At 43.8% G+C, this 16,543-nt stretch overlaps 1 protein-coding gene across 7 annotated transcripts in view; it reads right to left on the bottom strand.

Moving 5' to 3' along the window:
* PRKAG2 (protein kinase AMP-activated non-catalytic subunit gamma 2) overlaps positions 1-16,543 on the bottom strand; it is a 209,568-nt gene that overhangs the window by 102,575 nt on the left and 90,450 nt on the right. Inside the window, exons 1-2 of one of the 7 annotated variants that reach the window (XM_051768294.1) lie at positions 7,325-7,724; positions 7,066-7,208 (exon numbers count right to left, since the gene is read on the bottom strand). The exons of 5 other annotated variants lie outside the window; for them this stretch is intronic. In XM_051768294.1, coding sequence (XP_051624254.1) covers positions 7,066-7,171 — 106 coding nt within the window. In that variant the 5' untranslated portion in view covers positions 7,172-7,208; positions 7,325-7,724. Of the gene's footprint in view, positions 1-7,065; positions 7,725-16,543 lie in introns of those variants that run through there. One more of the 7 variants, XM_051768293.1, reaches the window with a different exon arrangement.

Below are 16,543 nucleotides of genomic sequence, written 5' to 3'. Positions count from 1 at the left end.
TGTTCCCTATTGTTATTCTTGCACTGACTGAAACAAAACCACGGGGCCAGATGGGCAGGATCTGTTAAACAATCCGGCGACTGTAGCTCCGAGCGTGTCAAAAGGGTCCTTGTTGCCCCACAGAGAACACAGCACTGGAAAGCAGCTGTTTTCTGATGCCTGGAAAAAACTCTGAAGAAACAACAGGATGCTATTAATAATGCCAGCTAATCCTATCATTCCTCCTCCAGCTAAATTGCCCCAACTTTATCAAAGGAGGAGCAGAAAAAGGACAGGACGGGAACTCTTTGGTGCAAGTGTGCAACGCAGCGCTGGGGTCTGTCCTTAAACCAAGTAAGGCTGCCTGACCTTTCCAGCAGGGAGAATTCCAGCCTCTGAGCTAAGCCTGCCAGCTGCACAATGATATCTCGCAGAGCAGTCCTTCATCTCTCCAGACTGAAGCCTTCACGTGTCAGTTCGACTCTGTAGTGACAAATCAAACAGCTGAAACAATTTCAAGGTGTTAAATCTCACCACTCCGAGCACTTTTAAGTCCTTGAACTGCTGCTAGGTTGGACAAGAATAGAGGTGAAAGCAGAAAACAGCTGAATCTTGATAATTCCTGGGATTTGCTGATCCACTAAACCTGACAAACAAACTGCCTGAACAACATCTTTGAAACTGCACTCTTGGGCAATTCACTGAAACTTTGAGCAAGGAGTCAATAGTCCAAAACCTTGATTTCTAATTAAACAAAAGTACCCACCTACCTCAATGCTACTGTCAAGTGCAATTTTAGGCTGTGAAAAGAGATCTGGGCTTGAAATTTGCTTTTAAGGTCTGGCAACAGGATTTGTAATATAGATGTCTGGGAGTATAAATAAATTGTGGTCTACCTTAGCACATTCAAATCAAGTAGAAAGTCAGTCTAGGATAACAGCTTCTCATACAGATATTCTTTTGAAGTGAGAGCCCTTGGAAAGTACAGGGAAAGCAGGGGGAAAAAAATTATCTCTACCTTACTCCCAACTGGTGCAATAAGGATGAGAGAGGATGCATGGAAATCAGTAATTCCAATGATTTTTAGTATGTAGGCTGTGACTCTTCAGCATCCATCATGAAGGCACTCCAGGCTGTGTTTGTTAAACTGAGATGTCCTTTATGAAAGTCTGATCTGCATTATTTTATTTTGGCCTCAAAAATGAATCAAATAGTTATTTATACCACAAGTAACAAGATAGTGTTCCAGCCTTATATACATATTGGACATTACCTGAAGGGAACAGAAGTGGAGGATGGAAAAAGGAAATTCTGATAAATACATAAATATCATCTACTTTCACAAAGAGGCAGTGTCTGCACCTGGTTTCACTCACAGTCAGTGCCCAGCTTCCTTCTGTCTCAGTTTCTCCTTTTTCACCCTGATGGACCTCTCCCTATTGCATTTCATAGCTTTGCCTAGATTCAGTCCCAGCAATTGCTTTTAATTTCTGTCTTTCAGGAATAGCATTCATCATGCTTTTCAAATAACACTATTTGAATAGTTGCAGAATTAAAGACAAGTGCCCTTGAGACAGTAAAAAAATGAAGCCTCTCTGCTGCTGCTGTGCCTGGAGGACAAATACCTGCACCCACAAGCAGCAACAAGGACCAGAACCACATGGACTCCTCCCAGATGGGAGCTCTCCCTGCCCAAAACCTGTACAGTTTGTAAAATAGGCTGCCAAAAGGGAGGCTGGCCCTGCTGCTCTCACCCACCACATTGTTGACAAGAGCACGTCAACGCTGAGTAATTCAGTTCATTTATAGAAACGTAGATATTTTTGACCAAACTTTGTGACGAGACACACAGAGCTGCCTGGAGCAGGAGTGTCAGTGGGCAGATTCATTTGCAGCACCAGTATGGAAATCTGTGCCTCGGGAACATACTGTATTTTTACGTGTCTAACCTGCCCTTCAGAAAAAAATAACTTCTTTGAAAATAAATTACTCAGAGCATTTGCATTCTCGAACAACTCATCATGAGGGCAGAGTCTACATCTTCCTTAAGCCTGCAAAGGGCAGCAGAGGAAGGATTCTGCTGGGCTCTGCACCAGCAAGGGAAGAGTCCACGGCAAAGCACTCTGCTCAACAGACCTGCATTTCAGCTTCCACCAAATCAATGGAGATTTTGAGGAGTTCATTACTACCTAAATTTACAGGAACCTGCTTGAAATCACCAGCTGATTCTACTGCTTTGTGGCCACAGTCCTTTTCCCCCTCTTCAGAACTCTTCAAAGCTGCGCACAAAGCACCAGGACAGTGACTATATGGAAGCAGAAAATGGCAAAATAAAAAGTCTCAAACATTTAATGAGGCTCATCGGAGCTTTTCTCCTTCCTGGTAACCAATCACAGAAACTTCACAGCTTCCAGGTCTCGGTGCTCCCTGTAGTACAAGATTAATCAGTACTGATCAGCCAGGGCTGCACATTTTCTAAAATCACTGTCAGCTCAACAGAGCATGAAAACCAGTGGAGAAAATCATTAACAAACCAAAGCGGTCTCAGTTTCTCATGCCCAGTCTCTGATGATGGTGGTTTTAAGCTGCTTTACTGGAGCAACAGGATTTTGATCTTTCAGTTGGTTTATGGCAGCACTGGAACATGCAGAAATTCCTTCACTCCCATTTATATATCCAGAAGTTTTTTCGCTGTAATTTCTCCCCCACTGTCTCATAACAGAAACATCCCACCAGAATGAGATAAATAAATATCTCAGCTCTGGTCCTCCCACTGGCAGCATCACCCACCTTGGGGTGAAGTGCTGGATGAGCTGCAGCTCCCCAAGCTGGAGGAGCAGGAGATCAAGTCCCGTCTTCTTCTGCAATCACTTCTCCATCACGTTTTCTGTGCTTCGTGTTTACATCATGTTCTTCCCCCACCTTTTCTGCCCCTGTTCTCAGTGCAACTATTTGCAGCCCAGCTTGTGCCAATAAACGGTGATGTGCACCAGGCTGAATTATTCCCTGGGTTTCCATTTGCACTTGGAGAGGCTGTGAAGCACCTGCTCTTTGGTTTGGTGTAAGCCCTTCCTCATGGACTGCTGCGTGAGCTGGTCACATCCTATGGCTCTTCACCTCCCTGTGGTGATCATGGATGCAGTCATCACATACCCATTGTTGGGAAGGAAGAGCATAATTTCTCTGCTTGACACATGATTCACACTCATACCCAGCTCCCGGGGTCTGGGAAGCACCACGGCAAACTATGGAAGGAGCCCCTTGAGTTTTTGACTGACAGAGGAACTCATTTCCCCTTGGGCGGAGTATTTAAGATACCCTAAAGCTCCTCCCAGATCCACTCCAGAGTCTCAGGAGCCCTCCATTCCATGGCAGTTAGCAGAGACATGAGACAAAACGTGTGCCCTGAGGCAGTTACAGAACAGGAACAAGCCCCTGCCCTTTGCACCACAGCTGCCTGATTCCTGTACGTGGCAGGGCTGAAGCACATCTGCATGTGCATTTATTGGAGTCTGACACTCAACAGGGTTAATCCTAACCCTAATCCTAACCCTAATTTGGACCTAATTTGCACCTAATTATAACAGCTGACAGGGAAATTATGCTCAAGAGTGTTACTGAGATGGGACAGGCCAGGGGCTGAGGGGCAGCACTGAGGTTTGGTTGAAGCCTCTTGGACTTAACTTGTCACGGCTCAGTTTTGAAACCTGCTGATTAAAATCACCGTAACAAATCCCAGGAGAAGCAGAACGGGTAGGGAGAAGCTCCTGGGCATTTCCATGTAGCTAAAAGCCTCTGAAGTGAGCAGATTGAGGAGCACAAGACAGCCCTGGGGTCACGGCAGCCACATGTGTTGCAGAGCGGTTCCTTTGCTGGGCACTCACGGCTCGAGTAGGGAAAAACCACTTTTCACATTACACCTTTTGCATGTGTCATTCAATCCTTCATGGAATAGACGGTGTCCTTTAAAGGGCAGAGCAATTAGCCTCGCTGGGGTCAACAGTTTTTCCCCTTCAGAAATGCCACAGAGCCTATCCATTTACAACACTGGGCTGCAGCGGGAGCTGGCAGGTGGAGAAGCTGCCAGAACCCTGCACAGGTGGGCAGCAACTGCAATAGGAAGGAGGAAACCATGCAGTGGTGATCTAGAGGTTGGAGAAATTTCAGTAATCCCCATCCTGAGCCCTGCCAAAATCACAGTGCATAAATCAGCTTCCCTGCTGTTTGGTGGATAGCTCAAGCTTTGAGGTCTCCCTGTTGGCTGCTCCTCTCCCGGAGCAAAGCTGTGGGATTTCTGCCTTCAGCTCCCTCTGCTCTCCATTGGCTCCTGGTGCTCATTCATGTTTTTCTCCTTTCCCCCTCTGTGTACTCTCTGCTTCTGTTTGGTCATATTCAGGTCTCCTCTTGCTGCTCACTTGGCATAAAAGGGCTCCAAAAGCAGGGAATTACAGAGATGCTCATTCTCGGCAATGCTGCCCTCCTCTTCCCTGCCAGGATGCAAACCTCTGCTTTGGCACAGAGGAGGGATGGGATTTAGTTCAACTGATGCACTGAAGAATGTACTACTTCGTAAATTAAGCATTAAGTATTAACTCTGATGGCATCTATCCCTGGGAAGATGAGAAACTGCACTGGACCAATCCTATTTACAATGACTGGAGGATCCTTCCTTAAAACATTTAAATAAATGGCCGATAAAAATCAGATTCAGCTGGTCCAGGTGCCGGATTACCCCTTTTTGGGGCGTCAGGGGATATTTTCCTCATTTCCTTTTCCACCCCTCTTCTGAATACAATCCAAGCTCATTCAGCAAGGAGGATGCAGCAGCAGCATGGCCATGCTGGGAGGGGCAAGGTGGGAAAGCCCATGTTGGATTGCTGTCATTCATTTCTCATCCCTGAGGGTAGGTGACAACCAAATGGGATGCACTGGAGTGTGACTGACCCCGAAAAGCCACCAAGCCTGGCTGCTACCGACAGTCCTGCACACACTGATGTTGATCATAAAACCTGATGAGCGCCAGCTGGTTCCCTCAAAAGCTGCTCAGAAAGTGTTTATTGAGGCCTAGTAGCTACAAGATACAGATTAAACCCAGAGAATAATGCAAAGATTTTGTTTTGCCATTTCCCTGCAGTTAATTAAAGCCATTGGTGGCAGGGGGAAGGTATTTGCAAGCGTGTTAAACCTGTTTCCTGAAAGGAATCCAGGCTCCCCTGGGATGGCAGAGGCAATCCCCGCAGCAGAGCATCTGAGGAAGGCAGTAGCCCAGACACATCCTGCTTGTTTTTTCCCACTCTTGTGACTTGGCAGTTCTCTGTTCATGATGAAAGTGCAATGCAGGGAGCTGACCCAGTCACACTCTTACAAGAACGACATCTGCAAAGTCTATAGAGTAAAATCTGCAGAAAACTGCATGATGTTTGCTGTGTACCACTGGAGTAGGCTACAGAGATGGATTAAAGGGAATGAGGAAAAGAAGGAACACATGTTTTGACATTTCTGGCACTAAACTTTTTTATATAACTCTGTCACAAACATTACTGTCTATATAGCCAGTACTCTTGGTGCAGGACAAATTATTTTCCCCGTGGAGGGAGATAGGACAGAGTTTAGAGTTAGACTCCAAGGAAGCAGGCTTGCAATTGCTATTTTGGTGCCTCCAGCAGTGAATCCTTTTGTAAAAGTTGACTATTCCCATCTCATTGTTGCAACCAGAAGGAGAATGAATTAGTGGCTCAAAGTGCTATTAAATCCCTCAACCAACAACTCACACGTGTTTCTGCCTAGGTGAGAATTTAGGGGTTTTAATTAGAAATCTGGGAACACATTTTACATCTGGATGATCTTTCAGCTAAATATTCCCCCTCTTGTTGCACCAACTCTGTGATCTTTGTGCATCTCGCTGACCCGTGAAACTCCAAAGAACTGGGTCACATCCCATTCACATCATTTTTACCTTCCAACCACTCCCACATAACCCTCAGGTGAGCTTAGGGAAATGCAGCAGTAGGCACAGTGCCTTAGAGTTAAAAGCACTTAACTGCACACAACAGGAACAAAAGAAGTATTTACAAGAAGGACACAACCAATCACTAAATAAATTACAGAAATAATAGAAAAACAACCTCCCTGGGCAGCCACCCATCCATCAGTTGTAACTCCCCATCACTGAATCTGCATGTATGTCTCCACATCAATCCATCTGGTTCAACACTACTCATACCTTCATCATCCTGCTGGATTTAACACAGTGACTCCTGACTAATAGAGAGTAAAAGAGTCTTGCCTACACTTTGTAGGTGTCAGCCTCTCTAACCTGAGCCTTATCCAGCTGATTCAGTGTAACATCAGTTTTAACCTCTTAGTCACAGGACAGAATTGCCCAGCAACATTCATGGACTTTGAGGAACCACACAGCTGTAAAACAGGTGTCATTAGCCCACACAGGAAATGCATTAAACCTTGTATTTCTCCATTATTTTTAAGTAAAACAGCCAGATCTTGTTGGAAAATCCCTTTTCTCCCAAACAGCCGATCCCTATGTGACACACAGACACTCTCTGACACCCACAGCTCAGCACCTGTACTGGAGTTAATGCTCAGTGACCAGGAAAAGCTTTTGATTAACGGAGAATGGTCCCTAATTGCAACTCAAACACAATTATACTGATAGAAAAGTGTGTTTTCAAATGCATTACTTATCAGACTGATAAGCAATTTTTCTCCACTTACAATTCACCTTTCAATAGACAGTGTTAGCCCTAACTTAGAATTTAGTTATTATTGTTCAATTACAGTAATATCAGTCAACAGCCCCTCCTGAATGTATTCCGTAGTATTTACTGTAAAGCTTCCTGTGTCATCACTCTTTTCCTAAAGGTTATAGCTGATATGTGTTACAGGTGTCAGCTCGGATTTTCATCCCTGGTGCAAACCAACACCAAAATAACCTCCACGCAACAACTGCACGACTCAATCGATGAAACTGGGAAGTTGTCGCTCAATTATTCACTCTCCCCCACTCGCTGCCCTTTCCCAAAGACTCATGTCCCTCCTTTCCGGATGTGTAACGCAGAGGGTCCTTACCAGACAGGCCATGAGGGTCGGAGTGGCACCTCTCCAAGAGTTTGCTTCGTTCCTTTCTTTTCTTGCTCCATCTAAAGCTCCCAAATCGCTTCATGAGCTGCCACATGCACTCGCGGGGCAGCAGCTGTCGGTCATGCCCGAGGCTGAAGAAAAAAAGCAGCACGAGGGGCAAGGCAAGGTGTTGCTCACGCCAAAAGCCCAGGTGTGAGAAAACACAGCTCCAGAGAGACTGTTGGGCTGCAAGAAAAGTCCAGCTCACCAGCAGCTCAGCTCCAAGATGCCTGGAGAGCCACTCTGCAGGTCTTCCTGGAGAGCCACTCTGCAGGCGGCTGCCGGCCCTCGCACGCCAGGCAATTCCAGTCTTAATTCCAGCGTACAGTAACTCGCCTGCAAGTATGTGTGGACATGGGGAGAAGTTCAAAGTCTGCCCAGCTTGCAGTCAAGGAGCTCTTATAAATACATCAGCCGTCAGAAGCCTCGGAGACCAAAGCAACATTTCCCCGTGGATCAGCTCATGTGGAAAAGGTCAGGAGTCGCCTGATAAGCTCCCTCATTTAAAAAATACTAACTGTGCAAAGGAGCCACAAGCCCTCTTGAAGGGAACTGTCATGTGCAGCTCGGCATGACGACTCTTTAAACAGCCTGTAAAAGGAAACCACCCCTGGACAGACAATTCCTGGCAGTGAGTGTCCTGAGCGCGCTGGCACCGTGACATGACATCACCCAACTATTTTGATCCACGTGTGTCGGGTCTATGAAGCAACAGGAGAGTCCAGTTGCCTGTCCACGAGCTCAGGAACGCCTGGCCCTCCACAGCTAATGACTAATGGATTAATGGGGAAAGAGGTTCAGCCAATTCATAAAAAGAAGTCTGATACTTTCTGGAAGCCGTGGCCGGAGCAATGGGCTGGACTTTCTCTAGTGATGTGCCCTCCCAGTGCTACACATACCTACATGCTCTGCACAGATTGCTCCATTCAAATTTGCTGTCTGTGAAGCAAAAGGCACCTGTACAGCTGTCTGTGACACAACTGAAATCCACCTCGTGCTCTTTGCCATGGGACAAACATTCATGGGGCTGTTGCTCATCCCAGTCAGTCAGGCTGTCTGATGTTTGGCTCTGAGTCTGTACTTGTAGAGAAGCTTATTTTAGGAAAGTGTTCATCAGCACAGGCTGGATCTTGAGCAGCTGGAAAGGGATGCAAGCACGATCCAAGGCATGGTCAAACTATCAGAGCCAACCTTCCTAAGATTACAGTAAATGCTCTGTTAAATCAAAAGCTTTATTTAAAGTCAGAGAGCATCAGCCCTTCCTCTGGACAACATCAGCTCAACTTTTTAAAAAATCAAATCCTATATGACTAATGAGAGTCTTATCTTTTTAATTCCTAGGAGGAATTAAAGGATATATCACTTTTTTCCTCTACAAAGAAGCACACCTTTTTATTTTTGCCCATGATTGCTTCTGGGACTTAATATCATTAGAAAGGAAAAGAAAAACCAGCCATGAATTCTGCAGAAAAGGCCTTTATCAACAGATCCTTACAAGCTCTGGTCTTTCAGAAAGATGCATCTCGGATGTCCCAGGACTTCAGGGACCCCAGGAATAGGTGCAGAGATGACAGTAGGTTCCTCTGGCATCCTCAGCCACCAGAGGCTTCCCCAGGTCTACCCTATGGAGACTGTGGAAGAAGACAGAACAGAGGACACCACTGTTCTTTCATCTAGCAACCAAAATAATTAAATTATTACCAAGACACTTAATCTTTCAGTCAAGGCTCTCACTTCCAAGTGAGGTAACACAAAAATGAATTTGTGGCTGTTCCCAGACTTTCCTCTCCTGACTTGTCCTCCTCCTTTCTCTTGCTCCCTCCTTTGTGGCCCTGTTTCAGCTCTGCAAGTGAAGATTCCAATGCTTTTCACCAAGTTACAATCTTTTGCATAAAATCACCTGCCAGCACAGTGTGTTTAGAAAGCCCCTTCTCCAGCCCCTCCCTCAAGGCTCACTGTTCTCCCAGCACAGAGGAGAAGCAGGTGGAGCAACGAGAAATGTTGAAGGATTGGCAGAGGGAAGTGTCGGTTTCATTTAAATATTAAATTTAATGTAGCTGTAGGAAGTGTCAACTCTTCATAGCCCATCTGGCTTTGTGTGACCATCACTCTGCCTCTGCAAGCTTCATCTCCACTGTCCCTTCCCTTCACCGTGCCATGATGATGGCACCACGACTGAGACAGCGGCTGTAGTGGGACAAACTCTCCATTTCAAACCAGCTCTCAAACTACTTCCATGAGAGCACTGACCTTCTCAGTCCTTCCCATTTGAGAACCAGAAGCAAACCTGAATCCTCCTTGATGCAATTAAACCTACTGGTACTGAATAAGATCACTGGGCACATGGAGAACAGATCGTTCCTTTCTGATCCAGCGTCACCCTTGGCATACTTGACAACAGTTATCCAGTTCCCTTTCCAGTCTTTATTTGGCACAAGACACGAGAAGTGCTGCCTACAACACCAATGCAATCTGGACCTTAAGTTTCCCCTCTTTAGAAAAGCATTCCTCTTTCTTCGTTGGCCAAAGGACTGCTGAGAATGACTTAATATCATCAGAAAGCAAAAAATTTAAATCCCTTTTTAATGAGATAAGATTTGGTGTTGCTCCAGCATGGAAACAGCCCCCTTTCTGACAGAGGCCAAGGATAAATAGTTGCTGCTGACCTTTTCAAGCAGGGCCATTGCACCAGGAGGGCTCATTTCCCCTTATTAAGGGAAGCAGCAAGACCCTAGTGTTTCAACACAGAGCTACTAGAAAATGAAACAACACTGTTTAACAACTGACTTTCATAGTAATTTGTTAAAAAAGCACTAAGTGCTTTGAGTACAATCAGTTTGTCTCCCATAGCTAATGGTCTAACAGATACTAACACATTTATACCAGGTACTACATCTTCTTAATGATTCCAGTGCAAGGATCTTATAAAACTAATAATAAAAAGCTGAGCTTCAAAGAGTTCCTTTGGGGCCATCTATGTTCTGGAGATTAAAAACACAAACCATGAAATGGACCCTTGTCAAGCTACATTAAAGTCTCACGAATTAGTTATTGTATATTACATTATTTGAGCTGCATAGAGATAACACTGTCCCCTTCCAAAAACCATACATGACCTCACTCTGAGAGGTACCAGGCACTGGGCAGCTTAATAAAATTATTTTGGGGAAAGAGCAAAGAAACACTCGTGTAGATGTGTGAAGGAGTTCCCTAGTCCCACTGTGTCTGCTGAGCTCATCAGACCTGAGCCCCTCATGGCCTCAGGGCAGCACCTACACTGACATCCAGCCACCCTGCCTCCAACCTCACCACCCTCCTGCCCCAAGTCATCTGCTTCCCTGGCAGTTTTACTTTGATGACCTAACACTGAGTTCAAAAAAAAGCCTAAAAAATACTTTAGAGCTAAAAAACAAGCAAACAAAAAAAACAACCCCCCAACACTTCTTGGAAATCTCCCTTATATCAATTCTTTCCTTCATCCCAACAGCCACCTCTGTGCCCAGCCCACCCAGCAATGTCCTCCCCAGCTCTCCATCCCCTTAAACCACTTGTTTGTTTTTTTTTAAAGGGAGGCTAGTGCAGACATAGTAGAAAAGATAAATCTCCTTCTACTCTATTTTTTGCTAATTCACAGGACCTTATAAAGAGAGGAGTTTCATAAATAGCAGGAAATATCTCCAACCCAACCCAAAAAAGTCCCACCCATGACTGGGCTCCCTCTTCTTGATGCTTCTTGATTTTAAGTTCTCCATCTCTCAGGATAAAAGCACCTCCCTGCAGTGATTTATCACAAGTCTTCAGGCAACAAACATAAGAGAAACCTTCCTTTCTCTGGATGGGGCGTGAAGATTTGTTCTGTGAGGCAGAACTGGAGGTTGAGTGTTCAGGTTTGGCCACCAGAGAGGAAATATGGAAGCTGCCATCGCACCAACCAAGTGCAGCCACCATGGGGTGCCTGACCCAGATATCAGAGCTTTGAAACACAAACTGATTCATCCATCTCACAGAGGTGCCATGGTGAAAATACTGATATTTCAAACCATTTCCTCAGTTGCCTTTTTCACAGGAGCTTTAACCTCATACACAAATGCAGCAGCAGAGTGCAGGGCAGGCAAGGGGGCCCAGTTAGTCCTGCCAGGATTTTTCCTGGTATGAAAATAGAAAAAACAATACTTTCCTCCTTGAAATTTAGAAGCTTATTTAGCTCAAAACAGGAAGGCTAAAAGCAATATGTATCCCCTTAGTGACAATTAATGTTTGAACTGGCTTCCGACTGCAAATCAGCAAAACCAAGTATTTCCCTTTCTCTGTTGCTGAGAATTTCCTTGTTCAAAATACCCACTGTTTTTGCCATTGCTCAAAGAAATAAAGTTCAGATTCCCCCTTAGAAAAGTAAAGAGTGGATTATGCGTGGATTGTGTTTCTACATGAATTGCACACGTCTACCTCGTTTTCCTTCAAGTTTTCCCTAAACTGCATTTTTTCTAATTTTCTTTTTTAAACTCTACAGACTGACGATGGCAAAATTAAACACTTTCTATTGCTTGCTGTCAGTGGTGTTGGCAAATGTTTACGTGTCTTACAACACCAGACTGGTTTTAACAGCAACCGTATTTCATACAAATAGAAAACGCGGAAAATATTTCAAAATAACATGCAAATAAATACGTAAAGGAGATCTTTGCTCTAAAAAAAGCCACTCAAGAGTCCAGGTGATGCAATGCACAATAACAAAAAGCCTGTTTAGCCCAAACACCATTTGTAGGCTGGTTGAACAGAGCATACAGCCCATGTTTTCAAAGGGAAACACAATCTACCACTTTCTCCATCTGGTCCAAGCCCAGATCACACCCCATAAAAGAATTGCAAGTTTATGATTCCAAGCTGGGCTCAATTACTTTCCATAATCATAACCAAGTGTTTCACTGTAACGAGTGTTTTGTCTTTATCCCCCCTTTTTTTTAAATACTACTTCATGCTGCTTTCACTGTGCATTAAGAAAGATTTCAATCTCTGAAGCTGTCAGGCTGGCCTTAAATTGGTTTTGAAATATCTAGAAGTTTAATTTTACTTCTTTTTAGCCGTCCCCAAAGGTGCACACTATATTCCCCAGAACTCTTGGTAAATTACTTATAAATTACATCCTGGCGTCTTCGTGATGTTTTTCTATCCTACCTTTCCAGAGCTCATAACAAAAACCAGCAGGAACAGGAGTAATGGCGATGGTGGTGTTGGCACATTGGTGATTTCTAGCAAGAAAAACACTATTTCAGGCTCAGAGCATCCATCCCAGAAGATCAATAAGCTGGGACTGATGACCGTGATCCCATCCAAATGGTAATTTTATCATTTCCCCACATCCTACTAATAAACTTGGAGCATGTGTTTCCAGCACTCACTTCTTCAGTGATTTCAGATCATAATGTGAAAAATGGAGCTGTTCTTAACGTGCACCACAATCTGGCTGTGCTCAAAACAGCAAAACAGTATTTGATCCAGCAAGTACAGGATGTCTGGTGTGACAATACCACTCCTAAAATTTAATAAGTTCTCAGCTAAAGAAAAACATCTCAGCAGTAACTCCTGCAAAAAAAAAACACAAAAAAACCCAAAAAAAAAAACAACAGCAGAGGCAATAAAGCTCCTTAGAAGCATTTTCCACTTGTGCTTTTCTCATCTCTTCTTGCTTCTCTTTCTTCTTGCCTCTATTGAAACTTTCAACTATATTGATCCATAAAACCTTGAGAAGCAGATAGAATTCACTGGAACATCACAAATCTCTTTTTTGTTCTCTTCTTGTTATTCTTTCTTTCCTGCTTCTTCACTTCTAATGCAGAATTGGAACAGATTAAATTATGTTAAAGCTAAAATGGGCATTGTCAGGCTGAACAAAATATCTCCTTCAGTTTAAATTAAAGAAAAAATCTTTCAACCAGCACTGAATGGGTTGCAAAATGAATGACAGCAAATAAAGATAGGAATTACTCCAAAAAAGTGACACATTAGGACAGGTAAGTATCTAAAGAGTGACATTCATACAAATATCCCATAGTGAATACCCATGAAACACAAGACATTAAAAATCAGAGCACCACAACTGCACAGTTCTGTATCCCTCTTCTCCCTGAAAGAAGCAGATGAATAATCTGACATCAAAGCCAAGAAATTTGCTGATGCACAAAATAAGACTCTTGCACAAAGAGACTCTTCTCCTGGCTTGGTATTACTATTATCTGCTATTTTTGGTTGAAAATAATCTTAGGAGTTCTCTTACAATAAAAAATGATTACAGTGCAATGTCAGGATTGGTCATCCCACAATGACCCATTCCTTTGCCACAGCGGATGTAGTAAAGACATATATGCTATATATATATTATACCCCCAAAATCAGACACAGTGGTCAGCAGCATCCTATTAGACATGTGAAACAACACAGAAATGTTGACTGAAGAGAAAATTGAACCACGCCTTGAGAAGCTAAATGCTTAGCTAATGTTTGAGAAGCCTTTCTCACTCCTGCCTCCAGCAGCTTCACTGATCACTCTCCCATTTTTCGCTGATTAAAAACGGACCTCACTGAGTTGCTGCAAGAGAGCAGCAACTACCAGAGGAAAGAAACATTCCCCTTGATCTCCTAACCTCCAGGGCAAAGGATTTTGCATACATGTGCCTCTCCTGCTCTCAGATGCTGTGAGGCTGCAGGAGAGCCTGAAACCTCCACTGAGGTCACTTATAGGTGTTTACATGGAATGGGTATTTTCCATGAACTATTGCAAACATTGCTTTGTTGGCAGTGAAAGCAGGGTCTTGTAGCACAAGTGAGCTGAATTGCTTGTTGAACTCAAGTTCAGAGCTCACAAAATCCCAAGGACTAGCTGAGGTATTCACAGGAAAGAGTTTATATATATTACACAGCTGGTTTGCTCACATCAGTGGCCAAGGGCATCGCACAGGACCCGATGCCATCTGATGAACTAAACACAGGAGTAATGCCAAGAGGGAAAATTCCTAAAGGATCACCCAACACTGTTAATAGAAGTGGAATTGCTCCAGCAAGGGGATTATCATAGAAAGGATGGAATTCACTGCGTGCAGAGGAACTGCACTGAAATGCAACCCCCTGCACAGTGTCTTTGCACTGCAGCAGCTCCCTCCATCTGCTTGTTCAAGATACCCCTAGCAAGTATAGTAGACCTTCTTCAAGTCATCAATAAAAAATACAAGGGATTAAAACAAACCTCAACCTGCACAAAACCCAAAATAAACCAAAAAACCAAAACCCAAACCATCCCGAACCCAGAAAAAAACCCAAGATGTCTTAATTTTCTACCCTTACTTTTCCTACGAATTAGTGTTCAGAAGCATTGTTAGTTGTAAGGACAGAAACAAACCCAAGCACTTTGCACACTTCAATGTCATAATAACTGAACAACTGGCAGACCAGCTCTGTTACCTTCCCAAGATAAACATTCTGGAGACACCAACAGCTAAATCTCATGTAGAACCCCTTCATCTTCAGCAGAAGGGAGATAAGTACCATGGTTTGTAGCTTCTCTGCACAGGGAGAAGTGACTCTCCAAAAAATCTCCACCCAGCAGGCTGGAATGAGGCTGGCAAGGAATGGAACAAGATGAGGTTTGTTGGACCCAATGACTGCTTCTTCCCTTGCAAGAGTATGATATACTGTTCACATTGTGTTAAACCACTGTGTTCATGAGGTGGATGTCTCATATGCCCCAGCTCCACAGAGTTTACTAGAATTAGGGTGCCAGATATGCCAGAAGACATGGGAGCACAGAGGAGAAAACACATTTGTCACATTCATGAGCTCTGGAAGAGAAAATATTTCTGGTTTCTTTTTCCAGTTTGGTTTTGTTTTGGTTTGTTGTTGGGTTGGTTTTGGTTTTTTGTTTTGTTTTGTTTGTTTGTTTTGTTTGTTTTTTAGATTTTTTGCACCCAGCTCAAAGGCAGCAATTTTGATAGCAAAAGAAACTTTACTGACTTTTTTAAGAGAGATGAAAGCAGAGGGACAAAGACAGACCCTGTAGATAGACCCTGCAGCTTTCTGAGATGGTAACAGAGGGACTTTAGCAATCTGCCAGAGTACAAAAGGGACGGAGACAGTGGAGTGTAAGGGAAAGCTGGGATTGCTTTGCTGTCTACAATGAGCTAGAAACTATCAAAGCCCAAGTATTTCCCATTTCTTGATGATTCTATCAATTCATGTGACTGGTAGATAGGTAACTTGGAAAAAAACCATCTGATACATCCATGGGATCCAGCTGGGAAGCTGCTACAACTGTGGGAGCCACAAGCCTATGATGGCAGTGAATCAAAGGAGAGGGTAGGACAGCTTGGGTGGTAAAACGTTCCCTGTTCATTCACTGTGCACCTAAAAACATCAAGCACTGTAAAGTTCAGAGTTGTTATATTTAGGATTGTGTGAAAAATCTCAGTGGGTTGGCTGGGACCAACGCTCACAAGAACTAGAGAAAGCTTTGAGCCTTCATGCCTCAAGATGACAGAAGGGCTGGAAACCTGGGAGCTACAAGGCAGTAAGAGACTATTCCTGGAAAAGCCAACCCTGCAAGTCTGCACACACAATACCTGGCAGGAGAAAAAATAGTCTGAAAACTTTCCACGACAGCTAATGATAAAGGAACAGACTGAAAAGGCTGTCAGCTGTGTCCCTGGGGGAACTGCCTGAAAGCCAGAGTGGGGAAGAGGAAACAGCACAGTAACTCCTTGCACAACACTTCCCTGGTCATTTATGTTTTAAAATGTCCTTGTGAATCAGAGGGCAGTTACCAGTGCCCAGGCAAATCCCAGCTCAGCTCTCAGGCCAACACTTAATTTGTAGCCTGTTTGCTCTCTCAAAACCCATCAAGCCTCAAAGTGAGGAGATACTTCTGGAATCATGAAATCTCTTCTAGTGGTGATTTAGCTTAGCATTATGTTGGGTCAATTCCACTACTATTTGTACCCTGTAAAAATATTTTAAAATTATCTAAAATAGTACCACAGAGGAACAGAACTTGTTGTACAGAGCCATCAGATCCCCCAAACCTTGTCGAGATCAGCAGTGCCTAAAGTAGAAAGCCCTCTACCAAGTAGCTCTAATGTCATTAATCAGTTTAAATTCCACATCAAGAAACAAAACATAAACTCAGAGTTATGGTTACAGCACTCTGGATATATCCAGCAGCATAAACTCTTGAATTTCTTCATCTGTCCCCAAAGCCTCCTGCATCCTTAGTCCCTCACTCAGGTGTCTATTTTCTCAGGGGCACGTTTCTAACATAGGCCTATGAGCTTTCCATAATGCTGTCTGATGTAATTCTGACTCTTGGAGTCAGGGTTGCCTAAAACAGCCTGTAAAAACCTATTTGTGTTAAAGGCTGAATGTTTTTACTACTATTACATAT

This window comes from Manacus candei, unplaced genomic scaffold (assembly GCF_025592945.1).
Source record: "Manacus candei isolate 608988 ecotype Guabito, Panama unplaced genomic scaffold, ASM2559294v1 h1tg000094l, whole genome shotgun sequence".
Lineage (NCBI taxonomy): Eukaryota > Metazoa > Chordata > Aves > Passeriformes > Pipridae > Manacus > Manacus candei.
This window is presented reverse-complemented; position numbering and strand designations above follow the sequence as displayed.